The sequence below is a fragment of the Poecilia reticulata genome, chromosome 13 (assembly GCF_904066995.2).
Source record: "Poecilia reticulata chromosome 13, P_reticulata-male-v2, whole genome shotgun sequence".
In the NCBI taxonomy this organism is placed as follows: domain Eukaryota; kingdom Metazoa; phylum Chordata; class Actinopteri; order Cyprinodontiformes; family Poeciliidae; genus Poecilia; species Poecilia reticulata.
The window spans coordinates 18,232,754-18,258,356 of NC_088842.1; the positions used below are offsets into that span (position 1 = coordinate 18,232,754).

Sequence of the window (25,603 nt, forward strand, 5' to 3'; positions counted from 1 at the left end):
TCAAATTGATATAGGAATAACAGACTGTTGACCATTCCAAGGTAAAAACAATAAACAGCTTCCAGTCCGGGGCCGGTACAGACACCGTGAAAGCTCAAACAAGGTGTTTCAGCAAAGTTATCCCACTTTTTCCAACTGCATGCGCCCTAATCAGACGCACACAATGCGTGTTCTCTCACGGAAATCCACATGCCTTCAAGTACAACTTTTTTTTAAACACATGAGCACTTTCAAAGTTTCAAAGAACGTAGCACCAACTAGGCGCAGCGAGAGCATTACACGTTTTCGATGTGTACCGTTACTGTGTAAACACAGATCGTAATCAGAACGTTATTGTGTAAACGATACAACAAAAACGGAACAAAAGTGCCGTTTTTGTTGGATCGTTGTCATGTAAACGCCCCCTAAGACTACAGACAGACTAAAATTCTTAAACAGTGCAGAAAAAATATGTCATTGTTCACAATTTCTCCCTCTGTTTGCTGAACGGTCCAGTAGAAATTATACTGGTGAAATCCAAGTTAATGGGAGAAAGCCCTGTGCTGTGAAGTGAGATATGATTTGCAGAGGACGGTAATGACAGCTGCTGGCTAGATTTATTTATTTTGTCTCTTTAGATAATAACCCTAACCTCGACCTTTGGATATGAATGATCTGGATTAATCTGGAGTTGAACTTGTCAAATAGTTGATATTAAATTATCCAATTACCTTAAAGCTTAATGTTTGTCAATAAAACAAAAACAAATGCGGCTTGTAAATAGCTTCAAGTAAGTAAGTAACTTATGGTTACTTACATTATTCAAACATTCGTAAGAGTCAGCATTCCAAAGTAGTTAGTAGTAGGCCATATTTGCAACACCTCTGTTATTCCCTTCCGTGCTTACGTCACCGTGCTTTCTGATTGGCTTACTTGTCAAAAAGCTGCATTCTCGTTTGCTGTAGGGGGACGCCACACAATCCAAAATGTTGTCGGAAAGGAAAAATCTGGACCAAAAATCCTGCCGTGTGGACTAGGATTAAAGGTGCTGGAGTTCTGCTTGGGTTGCTACATAAAATGGACTTGGCTGGGGTTGCCAGGTAATGGCGTAGTTTTCCTTAATTGCAACTATCTGGAGATTTTTGAAAACTTAAACCTGGGGGTGTTTTTTTTCAAGCGCTTGGGTTGTTTTTAGAAGCAGTTGAGAATGGAAGAATGGAAGTGGAACGTGCAAAATGTATATTTTGCACACACCTTTAAACTCAGTTAGAATGATTTTTATTTTAACCAGGTCTGGTTGTAATTTGTGCTATAATTTGCTTCTGTTTAATCTGATTAATTTGGGTATATGTGAGGATGAATTGAGTGTGTTTGTCACATAAAGTAGACGACATTAGTTAAATTAGCACTGTAAAGTAAACTGAAATGATAAAATTTTTATCATTTACTTTTTAAAAAAAAATAATAATTATTTAAAGTTACGACCAAAAATGCTTCTATTAATAGTTGCTCTTTGCGTGTTGGCTGCAGCTGTTGAAGTCATATTATGGGTGGGACAGCGGGGTAGGCACTAGGCTAAGGGTGTAAACGTCTTCCTCATCCCATTAAGGCTGTGTCCCGACTCAGTCCACACAAATACATTTGACTGATTGACAAGGTAAGACATGACTAAAACTTGGTGTGTGACCAAAAATTACACAAGTAATTTTTGGTCACGCACCAAAAATTATATGTGTTTTTTTCTTTTTTCTTCTTTTCTAAGTTGCCTGCCTTTATAATCAATGCATGCGTCTGAACATCTGTGCGCAGAGTCCCACTCTCTTGCATTCTCCCCTCCCTTCCCAAAGAGCTTGTGCACATCCAGTAACCTGAACTGTCACGCACTCAAAGTTCACCGATATTTGAAGATTATAGACGATGCAGAAATCGCAACACACTTGCGGCTTGATCAGTTCTTTGTCGGCTGCTCGCCTGTCACAAGCAGCGCTCATGCCACTCACCGCATTCAGCGCCTGACCACCTTGCACGTGGCTCGCAGACTGTGAAAGTGATACTTGATTTGAAACTATGCGATTATGTTAGCTTTGCTCAAAAATAATGTGTGCGGTGTGTTCCAGAATCAGCGTGTGGTGGGAAATTATTACAAGTTAACATCTGCTGATCATGTTATATGAAGTACTTGTGAACTCTCACCAAAAAGAACCTGTTTGGCCAACACGCACAAGGTTGGAAATTGTTTTGCTGCAGCTGCATCTCGCCCATGTTTTGGATTCCTTACCTTGGTATAAAACTCATGTGTTGTCTCTGCCTGGGAGAGCTTTTCACCCAGAACTCCTTCATTATAGATTGTCCTACAAGCTCTCTGTGTTGTTGTGCACAATATATGAATGAACCTGATTGAGTGATTTCACCTGACAGTGCTTGGTAATGTTATTTTTTCCACAACAAGCATAATATATTCTAACTCTATTAGTTTCTATTTAAAGTGAATAGCGTATGTTGTGAGTCAAGTGATGTTTTATTTTTTTATTTTTGACAAATTTCACATGACAAACAGAGACTTAATGTGCCAAGAAGAAAAATATAAAATATAAATAAATAAAAACAACTAGATATAGAGAGATATGGATATTTAAACAACACACCCATTAAATCAGACAATGAAAGAAGTGGATATAGTTGAATAGCAAGGAGGATAAAATCAAGTAACATCACCACTTATTAAAACTGTTAGTTCTTGAATGAATAATAATGGCTATCTGTTCCTTTGCTTTGTCCTTCTCAGAAATCCCATGGCAGACTTTCAGCCTTTGCTTCTGCTGCTTCTCATCCTAACTGCATCATTTGCCAATGAAAATGAACCTATAATCACCACCAAATATGGAAAAGTTCGAGGGAATGTTTTAAATGTGCTAGATGGTCAAATTCAAGCATTTCGTGGAATTCCGTATGCAAAGACGCCTTCTGAATATCGAAGATTCAGCCCTCCAGAGCCAATGGATAAATGGAACGATGTGAGAAATACCCAAACTTTACCAAATTCCTGCTACCAGTTGCGAGATGACATGTTTCCAGGTATGATTCAGTGCTACACAAATCAAGATATTTAAAATAAGTTTATTTCACCTACATATTGTTCATCATTAAAAAACTTGTCATATTATGATGAAAGCTCTGTCCTTTGCATTGACTAAATTTAGGAGAATAAAACAAAAGTAAAAATCAACAAAAAGATGATCTGCTATTGTTGCAAGGTGGATGTGGGGGATATTTGTAAAACTGAGGTAGCAAAACTGAAATGGCCAGATAAGAATGCAGCAGTTCAACCCACTGCATTTTTCATTTCTGATGACTTAATTAATCACCTGCCTTGATGGTTGCTGCTACATTCTCATTTCCCCTCTCAATGTAACAAAACTAGGAAGAAATCATTGTATTTTATTTGTCCTCTGCATGCTAAATATTATTTATTTTTTCAAATTAAAACGTACATTTTAGGAAATCCCTATTCTGGTTCAATATTGCTCACTACCTATGTTTATGTTATTTGTTGCTGATGATCTTATGCTGAACAAATTGATTTAATATTGGTATGTTGAGTAATGTCCGTCATTTGGGCCATTTTCTCTCATCGTTTATCGATTCACCTAAATTTAACACTTATGGGTCATTAGGACACATCACATTCACTAATGTCAATTTTGTTGAATAATTAATTTTATCACAGTGTGATAAAGAGTTGTAGGACACTGAAAAATTGCTGGCTAATGTTATTAGCAAGATAAATGCGGGTAACCATGGCAATCAGTGAGCGTTTAAAGGCTGGCCAACCTTTGCTCCAGTCAAGCATCCGCTGTGTTTACAAACAAATAATCCCTCTATAGGAACTTCTTGATCTCTTTGTAAACACTGGACTAGGTAGTCTGTCCTATAGAAGTTTGCATTAAAATATTATCCAAACAAGAAATTGTCATCAGGGGGATTTAGTGGAGTGGCCTAATCTGAAGTGGTTTCTTGTATTTGTCTTAACACAGTGACTGTCCAAATAGAAAATATTTTGCATAAGCAATACTTTTATTTTAGTTTTTTTATTATTTCAACAAATCGAGCATATCATATGGACTCTTTGGTTACCATTCATATTATCCTTCCCTTCAGTTTGTCATCAGTTTCCACCTGCGGCCACAGACAGAGAGGTTTACTAAAGTCCTGTGTACCTTAAACTTCCAAATAAATTATGTTCAGCTGTAGTCACAGCAGCATCACTGACTGACTTACACAGTAAAATGCGAGTGTTGAATTAACACCCAGTGTGTATATCTGTCCAATGGACAAAGTGTGTATAAGTGTCACACATATACACACTCGCATTTTACTGTGTATAAGCTTAAGGATCCCTTTAATACTAATTAGAAGACACACTTTTATTGAACGTATTCCTATCTGGTCAAACTGTCTTCATTCTTTTCTAAAGGTTCCACCATTTTTGTCCTGGACTGTTTATTAGTTTATTATTTAAAATGATTTAGTTGAACTTTATTTGAAAAGCAATGTCTGATCTTTGTTGGTTAATTTTCAATTGATGTTTATTTTTCATTATCTTTTTAATTGTTATTGTAATTTTCAAGTTATTGAAATGACTGTTGAGGGGTACTCTGCCATGGACCGAGGGCTGCCAACAATGTTGTCACTTGTGCGTGAGCTAAAGATAGAAATGTTCCTGCTCTCAACATGTTTTTATGTTAGGCAGCATTGGCCATATTACTGAATGTCTAACTTTTTATTCTTTCAGTCATTATTTATGGGGACGTTTTTGTCATGAAAACTTTGAGCACAAAACTAATTACCGCAAGAATTAACATAAAACAAAAAGAGAGGTAAAGCTTTCAACACTTGTAATGGCACAGGTTGATTGTGTATAGCTAGTGTAGGAAAATTAATTTAAAAAGAAAAGCACTGCAAATGACTTTTTATTCAGAAATACTTTATTCATCCCAAACAGAAATTAAATTATTGTTTTTTCAGCATAATAATATGTATTATGTTTATTTTGGTACAAAATAATATTTAAATTAGGCACAAATCATTTCATTAATCACAACAGTTTGATACCTGATTAAAATCTATTTATAATTTGAGGTCTATGAGTTTTTAAGTACTTTTTTGGCATAGCAACAATAATTTTTCGACTGATGATCATATTATGTAGGAGTTTAGATTGTCATGTCTCTATCCTTGTTTTTTGTTTGTCTATTGTTGGTGGGGAGGTTTTCCACTAATGTATGCTTATATGAATCTGAATGAATGTTGTTGAACCTTTATTTAATAAATTAGTAAGATACGGATACAACATTTACCAATCATGCTGCTTATTCATGAAATGTGCTGACTAAAATTTCAATCTGGAGAGACTCAGACAGAGAAAGAAACCGATTAAAGAAAGTTTAATGACAAATGAACAATAAAGTCTTTTGGCGTTCAGGCCCCGGCGGGGATGTCGAGCTGGAACTTTGATAAGCTCAATAAACATTCCTGATGCTGCATCGGAATGTAATCCCCCCGGGGCCTGTACTGGTGGCGGCGGTCGAAGAAGGATGTGGCCTGAAAGCCAGGAGCAGAAGGTGGAGATGGGGCGGATGTGGGTTGATCGCAGATGGTAAGCGGAGGAGGCTGTGGCCTGGAGGTAAAGCTCGAACGATGATTGGCCAAAGCGAGGCTTGATCCAACGCTGATAGGTCCAGGGTGAAGAGAGGGAGGTGCTGATTGATGAGGCAGGTGAGGCTAAAGAGCCTTCCAGATTGAATTTGCGTAGAAGCTTCATTAGTATCCCATTGAACTTTATAAAGCTATCATAATACTTATCAGCGTTCTACTTAGGCATGATCAGCCCGACACTAAACTAAAAATGTTGGTGCTTAAATAAGTGAAAAAGCAGCTGATGTCCAATGAAGAGCTTTTAAAGACGTTCAGATAATCTACAGGAATTATGTGCAACTCTGAAAACTTGTAAAAAGGTCTCTTCCACCTCATGCCTTGTCCCTGGCTTGTCAATAATCAAGAAATTATGGAGTGACTCATAACTTTGCATAGTATTTGTCATAAATGGTATTTAACTTTAAGATTAAAATAATTAAGAACTAGTTCAGCATATCTAATCTATGAAATGCTTGTGATGAAGGCTAAGGATACACTAAGAGGTTTTATAATCTTGCAGCTGCTCTGGCTGTAACCACTCTTTATTATTAATAACAATGTCATATTGTTGCAGGGTTTGAAGGTTCGGAGATGTGGAATCCAAACACCCCTGTGAGTGAAGACTGCCTGTACTTGAATATTTGGGCCCCTCTGTTCAAGACACCCACACCCAGACCGGAAGATCGTGTTCCTGTATTAGTTTGGATATATGGAGGTGCCTTTATGTCAGGAACGTCCACCCTGGATATCTACCAAGGCCATTTCTTGTGTAAAGCTCAGAACGTTGTTGTGGTATCTATAAATTACAGGTGAGAAAACATTTCAATTGAAACCACTAGTGTACCCAATTCTAGTTCTTGCCACACGGCTTTCTGTATGTTTGGCTGTTTCTGCTCAAAAACATTTAATCAAGTTTTCATTGTTTTCAAAGAAAAAGATTATGTCAACAGAATCAAGTTTTCCACAACTCTTTTCTGACTCATTTGTTCAGACATGAGAGTCATCTGGAACATGGAAGCTAAAAGTGAGAACAAAAGACCAGGATTGGAGAAACGCTGTTACAAAGTCTACAATAGGCATCTCATACATCTGTTTGACTGAACAGGTTATCTCAAATACTGAGAGCCAGTTCAATATTCATCTTGGAAACATTAATATAAACATGTTCATACTCATTGCCTACAGCTAGAAGAAGGCAAATCACAAAAAAATCACAAGATGAACTACCGTATTTTTCGGACTATAAGCCGCGTTGTGGATTTTTCTTCAACCACCAGGGGGCTCTTTAGCAGGAAATGAATCATTGGAAATCAAAATTGTAAATGAAAGAAGAAAGTGCTAATTTTCATTTAGAACAAGCACATGCTAGCAGCAGGCACGACGGACAAATGTCTTCAAACTCACACCCGCTCATCATGGAAACCACGCGAAGAAGTTCAAATGATGCCGCTTTTAAGTTGAGGAGTATCAATCTGGCAGTAAAGGAGGGAAATAGGGCCACTGCACGTAAGCTCAGTGGGAACGAATCCATGGTTCGGCGTTGGAGATGGAGTGCTGCGTCCTTAATAGCAAATTTATTAAGGACACACCCTCTGCTGTGTCCTTGTGGAAAACTGAGAGCAGCGGAGATACCAGCGGCTCATAGCCCGGTGAGGCTTATATACTTTTTTTTTTGTTTGTTTGTTTTTGTTTTATTTTTTTGTAGGTGCGGCTTATAGTAAGGTGCGCTCTATAGTCCGGAAATTACGGTAGTTACTGTTTACATATCTGACTATACTGCCAAAGTCTGCTTATTAAAAAGAGAGTATCAGTTTAATATATCATAATAGTACTATATTCATCAAATCACATTGTACAATTTGAATTGAAAAGTTTTACATATTTTGTCATAATTTTTCTTGTTACTGCTATACTTTCCATAAAGTTCCCTTTACATAGCTTTATCTTCAACAATGATAACAATGGTCAGTTTGAACACAAGGTGGAAGTGACAGCAAAATATGTTAAGTACAGCACTGACATATGTGGAATGCTTTTAGTATTTTTTTTCTTTCTTGTGGTCATGATTTTTAGACTGGGGCCACTTGGATTTCTGGCTATTCCTAACAACAATAACATTCGGGGAAATCAAGGTCTACTGGATCAGCGTTTGGCACTTCAATGGGTGGTCGATAACATTGCTGCATTTGGAGGTGATCCTACTAAGGTAAAATAATATTATCCTTATTTTTCCTAAAATCAGAGAGTAATATTGTACAGACCATGAATGAATTAATGTAAATGCACTGGCATTTACCTTTGTTCCCAGATAACAATTTTTGGGGAGAGTGCTGGGGCAGCATCTGTGGGGTTCCACCTGGTCTCTCCAGGCAGCCAGGGCCTCTTTCAAAGGGCTGTGATGCAGAGCGGCACCCCTAATGCAGCATGGGCCATAGCAACTAAAACTGAGATATATGACAGGTATGTGTGCTTAGTATTCAGCTAGTTCAGCTTGGATATTCTGTAGCTCTAATTCTGGCTGACTTGCATTAATATTATCAAGTAAAATAATTGCTTCTTTTAGTATCATTTAAGTTTAAAGCTAAATGATGAAATTGAACCACTTTATTGTCTAAAATAGCTTGACCCACTTTAAAAAAATTATGGGATACCTCAATTGGACGTAAATATTATTTTTTGCGCTTCCCTGTGCCCATATATTGAATTAATTCAAATATTGAATTAGTATTAACAGCCACTTTGTTCAGATTAGCACTTCACTCTATGCAGTGGAGGATGGTTGATTACAGTGCAGGCCATTTCCATTAATCCTCAAATCCATGCCATGTGCTGCATGACACACGGCATGGACAAATATACATTTAAAAAAAATAAAAAAGAACCTCATCTTAATAAGTGAGAATGTAAACATATTCTAAACTAAATGCAAGAAATGAATATTAATCATGATCTAACTAAATTAACCAAGGACAGACTGATCTAAAGTTCAGTCAAAATAAACAGTAACAAATACTAAACACAGATAACGAATTATCAAAACTATAAATACAGAAAAAACACTAAGACAACCAAAGATCAGGACACCCAGGACTTCTATTTTTCATGTTAGTCTTTGTCCCAATTTTTTTAGTAGTATTTTTAATAAATGTTCAGTATTATTTACTTTACATAGTACTGTTATTCCTCCTTGGTGCTAACTAATTGCTTTATTGAACTTCTTTCCCAACAAACAGATCCTTAAAACTAGCAAAATTACTAGGTTGCCCTGTGGATCATCCTTCTCGTCTGGAGAATTGTTTGCTGAATGCTGATCCTAAAAAGATGTTTCTCAAGCAACATGAAAATCTTATACCGCCTTCAGTTTTGCCCTTTCCATTTGTCCCACATATTGATGGAGACTTCCTACCATCTGACATAGAAGTAAGTCTCTACATGTTTGCATAAGTGATTTCTTTAAATGTTTTACATATTACTTACAATATTTGAATTATATTGAATGCTATGTTAAATTACCATTTGAAAAAAAATTCTTGCTAACCTTATTTCATTTACCACAGACCTCTAATTTTCTCCTCTCTGATGGAATTCCAAACATCCAAAGGGAAATGAAAATCTTTTAACTCCAGTACAAACTTATTTATTTATTTTTTAATATTAATTTTGATTTTGTGGTAAATTCTTTTAGGTTTTCCACCGAATGGCACCGTAAACTTGTGGTCCCAGAAATGTCTTAGTTTGGATATGGACAGACAACATTTTGCTCATGTTAAACTAGTAGTTATGTGGTTATTGCCTGTTAATGTTCTACTCCATTGGTCCCCAAAGTACTGCCTGCGGGCCCGCCTCCACATTTGGTCCGGCCCCCTGAGCAATACCAGAGAGCATTTAGATGTTTTTTTCATGTACTGTATTTTCCGGACTATAAGCCGCTACTTTTTTCCTAAGCTTTGAACCATGTGGCTTATAGCCCGGTGCGGCTTATATGTGGATTTTTCTTCAAACACCAGGGGGCTCTTTAGCAGGAAGTGAATCAATTGAAGTCAAAATTGGAAAGAAAGCGGCCATTAAAACGGAATTAGGTTTTAATAGGGAATTGAAATTTGATGTTGTTGATCAGTTAAATAGCATTGAGGGAAAAAAAAGATTTTTCGTTTTTTTAAATAATACTGGGATTATTATGAGAATTTGAGGTATAGATATAAGGATCCAGTAGATGGCAGTAGTGCAACAATAATGGATGCAAGCTGCTGTTAAAATCTAAAGAAGAACCAGAAGAAGAAAAAGTAGAAGAAGAAGAAGAAAGCGCCCATTTTCATGTAGCACATGCTAGTAGCAGACACGAAGGATCAGCACTTTTACTGTTACAGTTACCGTTCGGAAACTACCGTAATCAGTTCAGTTAAATCTAAACTTGGCAACTTTTCTTTTTCAACCGTAATAAATGTGATATTCAATTGACGTGTTATGACTCAAATTTTGGGTGTCCGCCCTCCTCTGCTGCGTACTGCTGCATCGCTGTGGAAAACCGAGCGGCAGAGATATCTGCGGCTTATAGTCTGGAAAATATGGTATTTATTTCATAAATAGTGTTATTTCCTGGTTTTTTTCTGTGAAGAAGCCAGAGAGGGTTATTTGATTGTGCTTTCTGGAAAACAATAAATTTTTGCATTTAGGCACTCCTGCAATCGTCACACTTTTTCTGTTACAAACTGACTCCGGCCCCCCACCAGAGAAAGGAAAAGTTATGTGGCCCTCACAGGAAAAAGTTTGGGGACCCCGGTTCTACTCACTAGGAAAGTGACATTCATTGTCAATAAACAATGCATTTCAACATAATTTCTAAAACGATCTTAGAGGCCTATGTGTAACTAAAAAGTTTGACTCTGTTAGGTATTGAATACCTAACAATAAGAACATCTTTAATAGAGGATGGGCCCAACATAATTATTTTAATCATGTCTTTTTTTTATCTGCAGACGTTGCTAAACAGCTCTACTCTTCCCAAAAAAGAACTGTTGATCGGCTTGAATAAAGATGAAGGAACCTTCTTTCTTTTTTATGGAATGCCTGGTTTCACTCGCGAGGGTGAAAGTTTCATCACCAGGAATAACTTTATGGATGGTTTACCACTAGTGATAAACTCAAGTGAGATTGTTAAAGAAGCCATTATTTCTCACTACACTGATTTTCGAGATGAATTCAATATGAAGACCAACCGTGATGAAATGGCTAGGGTGGTTGGAGATGTGATGTTTAATTGTCCTGTGGTGAACTTTGCTACTAGGTAAGTTCCATATCTAAGGATAAGTGATAAATGCTGTTATATAGAAAAAACATCCTCTGTTCTAACTTGTGTACATATGTTTGATCAAACACAGTTTAACTTTCTAAAATAAAAAAATACATTATTTTCCCTACACTTCATAATTATGTACTTATTGTATAAGTCCATCACATAAAATGGCATACGGTCATATTCAATAAATCTAAATGTACAATTCATTGAGGCTTGTTTTTCAGATTTGAAAAGCCTTTTGAAAATAACTTTTAAGCAGTTATTAACATACCTTTCTTTACGCCACATTTTTGGATTGAGTGTTTTGTTTAATTGGTCTGATGTAACATTCTAATCCTATGTTATGTCATTTCATGGTCTGTCAGCAAAAATCATCACAATTACCAGAAATAAGGGATTAAAACATCAGTAGTTACTCTAATGTTTCAGTTGATGAATTTTTAACACATTTCAGTAACACTGACTCTTTTGCATATAAGGTTGTGTTTTTTAATGGGACAATTATAAAGAAAAAAAGTTGAAGGAGGTAACAATACATTATGGGAAATTCATGTTTTCTTATCTTTACAAAAATATCTAGAATACAAAAAAAAAACTGTTCTGGTTAGTTACAGTGCAGAACAACTCTAGTTGTCAAACCTTTAATTATTTGATGTTGTCAATGTGTTTCAAGACCAAAAATAAATATTGGATTCTTTAGATGCTGCTTTTAACAAAATCATAATATATATTTACACAGCTACAATAGAGTTCATGATACAAAAAAAGCTAAAATAAAATTAGAGGTGGCTCAATAATTTTAGTATCATGACTTACTTGTGGCTGTAATAGTGAGATGCGGTCCTATTTTAGACAAAAGGGTTTCAAATGTCAGAGTTCTGTTTGGGGCTTCATCTGCACTGAAATAAATATGTCACCTGAACTGTGGCAACAATTCTAAGGAAATGCAAATGTGATGCATTTATTGTCTTTTCTTTTTTTTTTTTTTTAGGTATGCAGAACGTGGTAGTAAGACCTTTTTTTATTTTTTTGACCATGTGTCATCCAAAAATCCCTGGCCAAAATGGGCTGGTGTTATGCATGGCTACGAGATAGAGTTTGTCTTTGGCATGCCTCTGAATCCTGTCTTGAAGTACCAACAGGATGAAGTTGCTTTGGCCAACAAGACTATGCAGCACTATGGTGACTTTGCACGGACTGGGTAGGTTAAACTGATTCTCAGACAGCCATGCAGGGATTGTTAGAAACCTTAAAAACTCTTTTGTTTTACCTTTTCAGAAATCCAAAGTTTAAAGGAGGTGATTGGCCATTGTTTAAAGCTAACACTCCAGTCTACGTAACTTTGAATGATGATAGCAGAGGAGTACAGAAGAACTTTAAAGCTAAAGAGTGTCGTTTGTGGAACAATTTGTTTCCTAAATTACAGAACATGTCAGGTGAGACACACACTAACAAGTCCCTCTACACAGTCTGACACAAATGTACACGTTAGGTTTCATATAAAGCAATCTCTAGTTGGACAGTTTTTGTTAATATCTCGAAAAGAAATGTTTTCCATTTTGAGATTAGCCATTTTGATTTGCTCTAAGTTTTAAACTGAAAAAATTCAGCTCAAAGAGGAAATTAAAGCTTGTAACTGAAACCATTCCATGTGAACGATTATTTAATCCCACACACAATCTCTTTGCTCTTTGTCTTTCACAGATCTCCTGACGCGTTGCAGTTCAAGTGGGATTGTTCAATACAATTGGATGTTCCTTCTTATTTTGTTAGTTATCAGTTTAACCCATTAACTGATCTCCTGCTCTCTGTTTAGTTCACATGTTTAATGTGTAACAGGTGGGTGCTTTTCTTAAATATGTTAAATATTATCAGAACACTGACTGAAGGATATAGGTCGATTCTTGGGGCCCTATAGCCTGTTTTACTTAAGGGTACACTGAAAAACATAGTTTGAAAAAAGGCCCTCTACATTGTGTGTGTGTGCAAAATATATATTTTTTCACTATTTGAATAACTTGCTTCCTATGCTGATTAGGAATAGTTTAAGTCGGTTATCATTAAAACAAGTTTATGCTATGTGCTCTTTACTGCTTTTTTAAAATTTGTTATGAACACACTAGAAGTCACCAGTTCTTGCTTGACCTTTTTACACCTTATTATTAAATACCAATGTGAAAATGGGGAAATAGCAACAGAAAAAGGTCCAGTAGCCTCTTTCTCTTGTTTAAAAGCTACATTTGCAAGACCTAGTTCTAACCTTGTGGTTTGTTTGTTATTGCTATAGCAACTCCATAGCATCTGTCTGCCTAGAAGGCTATCAAGTACAAAGTTCACTGAAGTGTGACATCACATGAGAACTTTTATTATTAAGCCATCAAAAGCTTACAAAACTATTACATCGTCCTTTGGGCTTTCAGATATTGTATCAATGCATAGTAACAGCTTCATGTCAGTTTCTACTATTCAATCTTGAAGCAAACAGGCACAACTCTGGTCATCTGGACTAAAGTCTAACATGAAAACTGACTCAGTGTCCTCAATGTTAGATTCTGAAGAATGTGCTGCCTTCTATTATTGTTATTATTTTAGGTGATATTGTCCATTGAAAAAAAATGTAACTGATTGTCTACTAATCAGTTTTAATATATAGATTAAAACTCCTTATAAAAACATCCAAGAGGGTGAATGCATTTTTCTCTGCACTGTACATCAACAATGACATTCTCGAAGGTTGACAGTTCAGACTGAATATTCTCAGACAGCGGAGGGATATCAGTTCTGTTATTGGTTGCAGAAGCCACCTTTAAGTACCTTTTGACTGAGTTTACATTTGTGTTATGCAGTTTTGGACCCAATGAGTGAAATTATCCAAAATGATTTATATTTGTTTTTTCAGTTGATTTGTGTTGACATGATTTTGGAAAACGTAAATATTAGACTTTGTTGGTGTTAAGTATATGAAAGAAAGATTCACTCTGAATTGCCAAGAAAGTTCTGTGTCATAGAACAATGAACTATTGACTGTTTAAGATCTATGACAATTAAAGCTGGAGAGAAATTATTTTTTTGAGGTAGTCCTTATGTTTGTCTCCATTGCGATGCAAAAAAGTTATCTGTTTGAGGCACCCTTGACTCTTTACTTCAACGGATTTTTTTTCCCCAATATGTGATAAAAATTTTGAATAAGCAGTAAGGATTTAGAAACCACTGTTTGTTATTTTTCTATCCCGGATTTAAATAAAACGAAGCAGCAACTAGGCTAACTTTGCATTAATATGCTTCATTCATCTTTCATTCAAGCTGAAAAGAAAATACAAAGTTATTTTAATCAATTTTACCTTTTGATAGAAAACTTTTGACAATATTGTCTTTTATCTTGCTTTGTAAGTGTGTCTTGGCTTTAATAACTGTCCTTCAATCTTGTGCAAATAATGTTTCTTATTCAACCTCTTGGTTGAGAGGTTTCAATAAGCTGTTTCAATTCTTAGTGTAATTGAGCCAGGCCATCATATAAATTAGGTGTTTATTTCTGTGTGGTTTAGTGTAGCTTTTGAGAAGCACTTGTCACCCTTCTAAAATAAATTGTATACTTTATTTAGGAATGTGATACAATTGTTAGAAACATGAGGAGAGCAGGGCAGTAGATGCAGGTGAATATTTCAGGAAAGCGGGTTTGGAATCTCTTCTCATGGCAGTTTGTGATTCGGGCAAATTTAGTGGTTTGAAAGTAACCAAAATGAAATGCAGTTTTTGCAGAAAGCAACTGGAGTTTAGTTAAAATTTTGTAACTCTCATAGAAAATCTGGAAACTGGTGGAGAGAAGTAGAGCCGATTGGGAAATGACGTGCTGGCGTGACCTGAGGAGTTGGCTCACCCAAGATAAAGCTGCTTCACTAAAAGAAAACAAAACAATCTACAGAATCACTCCAGGGGCCGGAACTATCAGGAGGGATCAGTGGCTTATCAAGCTAACTTGTACTGATACAGACAAGCAAGCATTGTGCATTTGCCTGTGTGGATTGAGAACAATTGTTTAGGATTTGAATTGTTTGCTCAGATGCTCCAGAACAGGCTAGCTTTCAAGACAAGAGGTCAAGACAGATAAATAATGTAGTTGCTTTACCATCCATGTCCTCAGAAAAAGGAATAAATGCAAAAAAAAAAAAAAAAAAACAGCAGTGAATTCACGTCATCCTGCTTACTCATGATTTCTCCTCCTCAGCGAGTGCAGATTTAGAGACAGAAAGGATTTTCTTCTTGAAGATGAAAACAGGCTCATTAGTCACTTTAGGTCCTTGGATCTGGAACCTGAGTTCAGATGAAAATATTGAACTCACCTTTTCAAAAATGTGGCACACCACAGTTAATCTATATTACCAGAGGTTTGGGGGAATGTCTTCCACCATAACAGTAAACACCTTGAATTGTATCTTTACTTTTAGTATTGTCTGATATTTAAAATACTTTGGTGTTGTGAAACATTTACATGCGGCAAACATACATCAAACAAAAAAGAAAAAGGAAGCAATAGGCGGTCAGAGAGAAAAGCTAAAAATAATTATACATATGAAGTTGATCTTCTGTGAAGTTGTTTCACAATTATCCATTGTTCTTCATTTTCCTTCAGAAAGCAAGTTGCAAATTTATTCTAAAGCCTCCACTTGTGGCATTGCAGTGAGATTCTGTTTATGCATTGTTGGGTATGTACAGATGTGTGACTTTTAGAATGTTTGCGTCTGCGTTACTTTAGAGTAACCTTACCAATATTTATTTTTAGATTTTTGGTACGTGCAATATGTATGTAATCTAAATGAAAATGTGGTAGAAAATTAAAGAGCACAAGAACAACTCTGTGATTTCGAGTGTGGAGTGGAGGCTAAAAATATTGACTAGATATTTTCCCAGTGGTGTTGTTGTCTGTTGAAACTCTGGGCAGCTGCTGTTATGGCTCCCATTCAGCAATATTTACTGTTGGACCACATACAAAATTAGAATTTCCACTTCCTTTTGTGGTTGGTTTGTCAGGACCCAAACATCGTTGTCCAATCGCTGGTTTGCCATTGGAAGGTCTGGGAGGTTACCCAAGCAGCTGGTGTGTTAAAGGCAAAACCAACCAGTGGTTGGAATGTGTTTTTATTCTCCTACCCCATAAATAACGTGTTGCCACACTGCCGCCCTCACAAGCACTTTGGTGCTTCATATACAGTGAAAGGTCAGACTGGGTCTCCCTGATAGTTTGCATGCCAATTTGAAAAGGAAAGGAGTAAGGAGGAGTGGGTTAAGGTAGCCAATATGTGAAAAAGACAGGTGAAAGACATGGAAGTGGCTGCAAAACGTACGCAGAAAAAAAACAAAAAAACCAAGCATGAGGCCAAATTAATAGATAATTTCTTTCACCGGGTAATCAAGCACTGTATGCATGGCTCTACAATCTGTTCCCAGACTTGGCATTTAGTGTTTTTTTTGTTTTTCAATGTGTTTATGACACAGAATATTAAAAACAGCCTTTCAGTAGTGTTACTCCATGCATGCATGAATAATTAATCTTTTCCATCAGTTAAAATAAATCTGCACTAGATGACCAAAAGACACATTTCTTTATATAAAAAATACATTTTAGGAGAAAGCCTGTGTTCAAATTTCAAATTTAGAAGATGTATCTGTATATTCAGACTATACATCTAGTTGTCCTGTTCTGTTTTTTTTTATTAATATGTAGCCTTTTTCTTACTAACTCAAGAAATGTACATATAAAGTGAATCATTTACTTCCTGTCTGTTTAGTGCTTTTCTTAAGTTGATTTTCAAATCGGTTTTGTACTCTAACACTATGAATTCTTTGCAAAAACCATATACAGTTTATCATTATTGCTGTTAAGTTGACAAGTTGTAAATGAGGACGGTGTCAGCTGTGGACTACAATCTGTAAAAGAGGGACAGGGTATTTCCAGTCAGAGCAGAAATGAGCAGAAGGAGGAGAAACAGGAAAGTGGAGCAGGAACCATGAAAATAAAAGGCCCGGTTCAGGTGCCATGTGCAGAATTACTTTACTTATGTTTCTTTCCTTAGGATTATGTTGACCTCTTAAAATCAAAACCTCAGCTTTTTCACATCTAAAAGCATTCTATAAAATTATTAATTTCCGTTCTTGATGTATGGGTCTGTATAGCTTTGAAAGTTGGTTTTTGTTCCCCAATATTGGCTTTATAGGCTGTGTGTATAACTGTCATGGGGACACAATGTCCTCCTGAACCCATTGGATAACATGCAAGCGTTTTCAGGGAAACAGTTAAGGGGTTAATAAACTTTTGTCGACTGTTTGTCATTAAATTCGTACACACACGCACAGTAGTTTCTCATACGACACAGGAAGTTCTGTCATTTTAAAATTGTGATTCCACTTTCGTCTTGTGTGTGATTAGATAAAAGGCCACTCCAAACCAAGCTCCCAGGCTGAATTTCAACCCCTGCCCGCCCCTGGATACCATCCATCTCTCCATTTTCTCTCTCCTATGGGCAAAGGGAGAGAGGCAGTGGACAGATCTCCAATTCATTACAGAGCAACACAGAGACAAACAGAGACAACACTGTTTCTGAGTTTCCAAGCTGTTCTCTCCCACTTGAGCTACATGCAGCACATAAACTACAGACTCATGTTTTTCCAGATACAGTGTGAATGATCCGATTAATTCTGCTTTTTAAAGGATTTCCTGTGTTCTTTTAAAGATGTAATAATGTTGTGTATCACAGCTACATTCAGCAGTGACTTTTCTCCCTCTCTTCTCACTCCGTGTCTGGCCCACTTGGAGGCTTCACTGGCTGGCTTTTCTGACGATGCCATCACCAAGTCATCCTCATGGTGATGGCAGCCTGACTTTTGAGGAGTCAAACTGTCAATAGCTAAACAGACATCGGGCTTTCTGCTAAAGATTTTATTTAGGACAAGCTGAGTATTGAGCATCTTTGTCACACTCTCGTGTGTTAGCGTTCTTCTGTGAGTCTCCAAAGCTCTGGTCAAGCTTCAGGTTTCCGAAGCTGTAGCTTCTCCACTAAACTTCAAAGTACTGCCTCTTGAATGAGTCTTTTGAGCTCCAGTTCATTTACAGGTCTTTGCATCCACATCTCCTTCGTTAAGTGTCTATAATTCTGTCTCCTGCAGGGCACTATGGAGTCCTGGCTCCAGACTGCATCCAAGTTTTCCAAAGGGTCAAAATCGACCTGCCTCTACTACTTCATGTCATCAGGTTAACGCATGTGAATATCTGAAAATATTAATGAGTTCATATTTCATTACAGATTAATCAATTTACTATTTTGACCTAAAAGGCTCTGTCCTGTGCAGGGTTAAATAGTTCACAGCAGTGCGTTATAGACTCGACACATGGGGAGTGACAAAAGACGGAAGGTTTGCGTGACAGTAGAGATTGACAGAAGTGTTGCGTTGTGACGTTTGCCCATGTGTGCACATGTTTGTGTACAAGCTCAAAATTTCACATGCGCGAATAACATCAGTTACTTGGCTATTTAGGACAAGCGACTGTAACTTCATCAGAAATTAATGGAGTGGCACATTCCTAAATTAACATTTGAAACAAAACTACTAACTTAAAATACTCCTCAATAAAAATAACAACAAAAACAAACAAACTGGAAAACTGAGAATCTTCAGACATGTTTGGTTTGAGACAATAAAACATTTATTGAAAACGTGCAGACAGTGGCAGACGGTGGCAGTTTTAGATTTGGGCTATGTGGGCAGTTGCCCAGGGTGGCATTAGAAAGTGGTGGTGCACCTAAGAAAATAAAATATATCTCATCTGTTGTTGCCCCCTGAAAAAGTTCGCTACTACTTGTTTGCAGGCGTAATGGAGTAAGTTTTCCTTTGTTGCTGTTGAGGCTACATTACCTGGTTTCTATATAAAAAAAATTATATAATTTCTTGCCTTTGAATTGATTGGAGTGCTATAGCAGACAACTGCATGCGTATTTATGTGTCAAGCTTACAACACTAGGCACAGCGATTAATCGTGATTGATCACAGCGCCACAGTGTGATTAATCAGATAAAAAATTGTAATCGATTGGCAGCAGCACCGACACCAACATGTGGAAATGCTTCACAGCCCATCTAAGTTTCCTCAGGAAGTGCAGTAGGTCCAGTCCATTCATATCTCACTCATATTCTCTCTCAATATGCAGCATTGTGTGTCCCATTGATTCAGTGAGATGTTTGTCAAACATGGTTGTACATACAAAGTTTCTGTTTCTAACAAAACACTAGGACCACTAATTATAACAGCCTGATAAATTTACCTGCTTATATAAACTTAATTAGACTCCAAGCATTATGTAATAAAATCAGATATTATTCTGCTCGATAAGTATGTTTCTTTAAAAAATGGCATTAGATTCAGCAGATGACTCATAGATGTGCTCCTTAACTTTTCCAACAATGTAGATCTCATAAAAAACACGTTTAGATATCCTAAACTTAAATAATGTTTTCACCAGCTGTAAGTTTAAGTTTTAAGTATCAGAAGCGTCAGTCCACATGAAGTGGTTTGCTTACTGAATTGATTTACAAAAATTTTGCGTTCAAAAATATTTCATTTTGTTGAAAATATGTGCGATCTGAAATTCTCATCACAACAAATGCTGCAGCATCTTGGTTAAGCAGAATGTTTATTTTTTAGAGCTCTTTCCAGGGAACATTTTGGTTTAAAAAAAACATTGTAAAACTCTATCCTGTAATAATGTAACAAGTGCATGGACTAATTTGTCTGTGTCACACAGGGACAAAATGTTCCCAGTTGTTCTCATTCATCCAATTAACGCATGTGTTCAGCCTTTATATGAAATTAACTCATTTACAGAAAAAAACCCTCATTGTGCTTTGTGGTTGGTCTCTCATGCACCAACCACCACCAGACTTGACCCATCACCAGAGGACTTGTGCATTGTTGCTGGAGCACAATGAAAGTCCCTCCTGCAGATTTATGAGTCATAATTTCTTCAACCCTAATTTAGTTTTTTCCTCAAGTCATAATTTTTGAAAATGCTTTAATAAACTGCTTCAGTTGAAATCAATGTCTCTGTGCTGTCTAATGACATCATTGGCATTCTGCTTTATATTATGTTCTACTGAACAAAACATCAAATCATTTTCAAAATGTCTCCAGATGGCGTAGCGGGAATTATTGCAAAGACACATGGCGTCCTTCAAATTCAAAGCACTTCTAGTGACTTTAACTCAGAAAATCTAATATAATATGAGGATAAATCAGAGTCGGCTTTATTGTCCAAGTTTGTGTGCACAAACAAAAGTTGGTCAAATCTGCTTTCATTGTACAGATATCAAATATGAATATATAGATATCTGATAGATAAAAGACAAAGAGAAAATATTGATATATGTACATCCAGTTTTTCCCTTTTCTGTTTTCACTTAGCTTTACACCTGATATCATTTCACTTTCACAAAGATGCTTTTTTGTAACTTAAACGTTTAACCAGTGATAACATAGAGTTTTAATTACATGGACCAACCTTGAACTGACTGTCTTTTGAATGTATAACCACTCTGGTGTCATTCACAGTGACAACGTAATTGGCATTCTCCTTTAAAAACCACCTCAGTGCCTGCATACATTATGCAGTGTGTGGGTAGATGTCATCAGTTGATATAAAAATTTGCCCAGCACTAGAAATGAAGAATATATTTTTAACTTTCCCATGTCCTTTTAGCAAAGTTTAGTACTTTTGTTGTTTTGATAAAGCAATCTTGTTCAGTTTTATTGTCATTTAATTTAGCTTTCATTTATTTTTAGTCAAGCATTACCTTACTTTCCATCTGTTTTAGGAAACAATATATTGTAATAAAAACTTGTTTGGCTAAAGGTAGTCTAATATGAACCAGTGACATTCATGACTGGTGAGTAATTTATGTAAAAATCAGTGTCGGGCCCATAAGGCCTGCAAGACCTTCTCTGCAGGCCTAAACACTATCAAAATCCCTAAAATATATCTACAACCCAAATTATAATTTTTGTTCAGATTTTATTAACCTACTCCCAATAATCTATTCCCTTTTTTATAACGTTTCTCTTGGCTGCGCTGCTTCCCATACATGTCGGTGTGGATTATCGGAGTTCTGTCCAATCAGATTTCAGTATCTATGTGTTATCTGGGTCACTGCGTTTTTTGTTTACAATGGTATTGTTGGCTTGTATACATGTAACATTATAGTGGTGGATTAAATCTGTAAAGTCCCTCTGAAGGCCCAGGTGCCAAATTCACATTAAGCCTAAAATAGTAGTTTATATTTCAATTTGACCTTGATTAAAACGTTTGTTTAAAAAAGTTCAATTATGATTTAATCAATCACCTTCTCTTCAACAGGATGATAGCCAGAAAAAAAAAAAAGTTCTTTATAGTAAAATTTGTTAAGATATAACTTTTTGGCTGATATCTCTTTTTTCATTAAGGTGGAATATTATGTATAATCAACTTTTTTTTAGCTTTACATCATGTTATAATATTATTTCCTCCTCAGAAACCAAAATCAAAGTGTTGCTTTGATTCTTTAGAAATCCGTTAACTTCCATTTTCAGCCATTTGGGATGCAGAACCACTTTTTCTCACCAAGCGCCGGAGCGGCAGTCTCCAAGCCGAGCTTCCGCCGCACAGCATCCCTGCCCTGCACCCTACCCACTCAACTGCTTCAGATAAGTGGCAGCAACAACTAACACCTGGTAGAACTGCGCATCTGCCTAACTCATCATACAAACTACCGACCAGTGCAAAGCTCCTAACAACGTTGGAAACAACTTAACGGAGAAACATTGCTGTGATGGCGTGCTGAAGTGTGCTGAGAGTCAGAGAGAGCAGGAGCTTCTTAAAGAGACAGAGGCCCAATTTCAAGGGGTTAAATTGCAAAGTCAAAATAATTTTGAGCCATGTTTGATAGACGCAGCATTTTTACAACACCTGAAGGTAACGTAGTTACTCTATTGTGCTATAAAATGGCGCTGTGGTTGCTCCATTTCTCTGGTCTTGTTTGGGGTGTTCTCAAAAGAATTTTAGCAAAGACTGGGGTCCGATTTGTAAATCTGTGGTCTGCAACTTGTAAATGTATGGACCTACCACTTGTGATTGCTTTAGATATAAGCAAACATCCACTAAAGGCTCACACAAATTCATGTTAATGTTCACACACAGTATTTATTTGTGTAATGTCACATTTATAGTGAGATTAATCATTTTTATGTATCTTTTAAAGTGCAATTCCTTTGTGTTTGACATTTGAATAAGTTGGCAACTATGATCTTCTAAAACCAAGTACCTGGCAGGTTTGAATTCACTAATCAAGGCACATTCTTCAGTCAGTGCATGCTTGGTACTTTCAACATTAAAGTAAGTCTAAATACATAAAGATGGACAAGTGCTGAGACCTAAATTGCCATTTACCCCACAGTCGTTAAAGTTGGGCACTTAGAAAGAAAAGTGCTTGGAATAGAAAATAATTTATCGTCTCTCATGGCTTTAGAAAAGTATAAATCTAGATGGACAGAGCGATAACTACCTCAATGAATCTCAGATGCAGGAAGGTTTTCCCCTTAGTGACTTGACACTGCAACCTTTATGGGTCTCTTTTTGCTATGAGTCAGTCTTTGTCATACATGGTATTGGTCATGCATTTTGCTTTACAGTATAATTGGACTTTTTCTAAGCACTGGCACAAAAGTAGTTCTGTGGGCTCCAAATAATGATTTGTTAAAGCATACCTACTTTTAAGTTGTCAACATGGGATAAGTAAAAATGTTCTCTATTGGCAAGTCACTTAAGAAATTATTGGTTTTCCAATAGAGCTGTGTGGTAGCACAGCTGCCAGCACTGCACTGTAAAGACGTAAAATCTTCTTAAATATTTTTTGTTGGTTTCTAGCGCAAATGAGATAAGAAAAGACTAAAAGTAACTTTTCAGAAAGATACTTAACCTTGTTATTTGTAAATAATTAAAACTACTAGTTTCACACTATGGTTTCGGTATAAACCATTTGGTATAAATCACTGAATGGTTCAGCTGTTGTCATTGAACCACCTCCAGGACCACTCGGGTTCTGGTTCAAGTCGACCCTGCAGCCAGAGCCAAACATGGAGAACAAGCGTTCAGTTTCTATGTTCCACAAACCTGTAGACAGCTTAAGTACTGAGTTCCTTTTAAATCATTGTTGTGCTAATACAAGATAAAGTTTGTTCATTAGACTTGAGTTCCAAAGAGAGAGTAATTTAAATTCACATTCAATTCAAATTCAGAAATACTTTATTGATCCTAAAGGGAAATTAAGATGGCTTCAAGTCTCTAGCATTTACAAAACCATACAAAGTCGACTGAAGTCTTAGTTTGTGCCACTTAAATGCCACTTGAGCCATTATCTCATGGACTTTTGGGGTATGTTTTTAGTATGCAGTACATCATCCACTGGTAAACATAACCTGAATGATCTCAGGTTGAAGAATCAGGGGCAGATTCTCTTGAGGGAGTTGAGCTGATTGTTTGCCACTGAGGGGAAGCATTGAAAAGCAAAGCAGTCAAAAGCAACACAAATCTCACATATTTAGTTTCATATTTAACTAAAGACTAAAACAATGAGCTCAAGTGAATCCTGGAACATGTCAGTTGTGTGTGAAATAATAACTCAGTCTGTGTATCGCACAACAGAAGCAATCAGAAGCAACATCTGATTGCTCTACACTGCTGATTCCCAAATCTGTGAGGACAGCTGCAAAAGATTCAGATGAGCTTCTAGAAAAATTACACAGAGGTGTGTGTTGTGAATAAATCACTTGCAAATGCTGTGATAAATTACAGTTTTGTTCCATTCAAATGATGTTGTTAATTACTGGGTAAAGGTAAGAATTGCAAGCGGTCTAACAAAAAGAGTAAATGCCTAGTCAATCTGCAGATCAAAGTAGTGTGATAAGCAAATGTGGGCAGAAGGTTCCCTGAAGTAAATTAAATGGTCCCAAGAAGATTTGGCTTCTCTTGATCTCTGCACAATAGAATAGAGATAATGACGTGTTGTGCTTATCACCACATGATGAGCCCTTGCAGTAGATATCAGATCGGCAGGCCCTTAAATTCCTAAACAAAACCACAAGCAGAACATATGGTGTCTAAAAGCTTAGACTGGGGAGAAAATAGCTCCTTCAGGAAAATTCTAAGTCAAATTGAAAAATGAAAAGAGAAACAGAATTTTATCTTCAAAATACTGGGATGTGCCAATCACTCTTAAAAACAAAAAAAACTTTGGTTCACACATACAAAAATAGCAAAACTTAAAGCTCAGACACAACGTTAGCTGAAAAACTGAATTACATGCTGGAGAACAGATGGATGCTTAAGTATTAATTTGGTATTCTGGGAAACATTAACACATTGAGAAAAAGGGGGTTACAAAGCAATATCCTTTTTTTGCACCCATTTTGTTTTTCAATAAATTCACAAAGCAGGCTGCAGAAAATATTGATGGGCAGATTGCATATATCTAAAACAAAATGACCAGGTTGCACCTCCTAAGCTCCTCCTGTGCTTATTTTTGAACAGGCAAAATTATGTAAAAGCTAACCAGCTAAATTAGGTGAAGTTTAAAGCGATCTAAAAATGCACTCAGCCTTTTTAGAACTCATTAACCGTTATGAAGGATGTACATTATTACAGATCCCCCTTTATACGAAGAGCTAATACTTTATAGAGTTGATTTCAAATATTGTATATCCTGCTTGACTATAAACACAAACGCTTATGAAAAAAAAACTTAGAACTGAGATTTAAAGGGATATTTGTGATTTTATTTTTAAGCAGACAATCTTTGAAGTAAAAACTTTTACTCTGTACCTTTCCTGGCTATACAAGAGTTAGTTTGGAAAAAGAAACTTTCTCTTATTGGAATTCCTAATATTCCGATTGCTTCTAAGAATTGCTATGTTCTTAGAAGCGATAGGGTTTCCTACTTAACACAGGGTTAACTAGATAAATGCCTTTTTTTTCAATATGGTGCTTTTGTATACCCCTTCTTTCAGTGCAGCCCTGGGTAAATGCCCATGTAGCCCATATCAGAAACCACCACTGCTCAGTCCAACAATATCCATATCACATGTAAAGGTCATAACAATCTGAATGATTAGTTGGGACTCAGTCTTCTGCCTTTATCATTTCAAAACTGCAAAACAACCAATCAAATTGGTGAAGGCTACTTTTTTGAGGAGACAAGAGAATATTTGTGTGATCCAAAGTGACTTGCAGTAAAAGAACAAAGAAACACAGCAGAGAGAAAAATGGTGGACTGAAACTCCAAAGAGAGCACAATCTACTTGGAGGTACAAAGGTGATAACTATGTTTTGTTGCCATCATATCCTGACTGATAGAGCTGCCATGAAGGGAATCTGACAAAGACGCAGCTCAGTACAGGCAGTATTTCAGTGAGTCTGTGTCCCACATAATGCAGTTCCCTTCATCCCTTCGTTCCGGTGCTTAAATTAATTTTTAAAATATGAATTAGAAAAAAAAAATCAGCTTTGCTTCGTCTCTATTTTCACTTAAAGCTTGATGAACGTGGACCTGTACCTGCTGT

At 36.5% G+C, this 25,603-nt stretch overlaps 1 protein-coding gene across 2 annotated transcripts; it reads left to right on the forward strand.

Moving 5' to 3' along the window:
• The first annotated feature begins 925 nt into the window (after positions 1–925).
• On the forward strand, positions 926–14,033 carry LOC103474418 (cholinesterase). 2 transcript variants are annotated; one of them, XM_081614605.1, is made up of 10 exons: positions 926–1,079; positions 2,765–3,054; positions 6,248–6,482; positions 7,747–7,879; positions 7,982–8,133; positions 8,907–9,093; positions 10,650–10,957; positions 11,961–12,170; positions 12,248–12,405; positions 12,674–14,033. In XM_081614605.1, exons 1-10 carry the CDS (start codon positions 1,057–1,059, stop codon positions 12,760–12,762), a joined length of 1,785 nt encoding a protein of 594 aa, XP_081470731.1. In that variant the 5' UTR covers positions 926–1,056; the 3' UTR covers positions 12,763–14,033. The 2 variants fall into 2 exon arrangements, with proteins under 2 accessions (XP_081470731.1, XP_008423572.1); XM_008425350.3 differs by lacking the exon at positions 926–1,079 and adding an exon at positions 1,516–1,636.
• Positions 14,034–25,603: the final 11,570 nt, after the last annotated feature.

Bases quoted from the DNA above. Each gene is read 5' to 3' on its own strand.
- LOC103474418 (XM_081614605.1), top strand. From the start codon at position 1,057: ATGGACTTGGCTGGGGTTGCCAG. The intron at 7,880-7,981 runs GTAAAATAATAT...CTTTGTTCCCAG, and splicing joins TTGGAGGTGATCCTACTAAG to ATAACAATTTTTGGGGAGAG. The intron at 10,958-11,960 runs GTAAGTTCCATA...TTTTTTTTTTAG, and splicing joins GTGGTGAACTTTGCTACTAG to GTATGCAGAACGTGGTAGTA.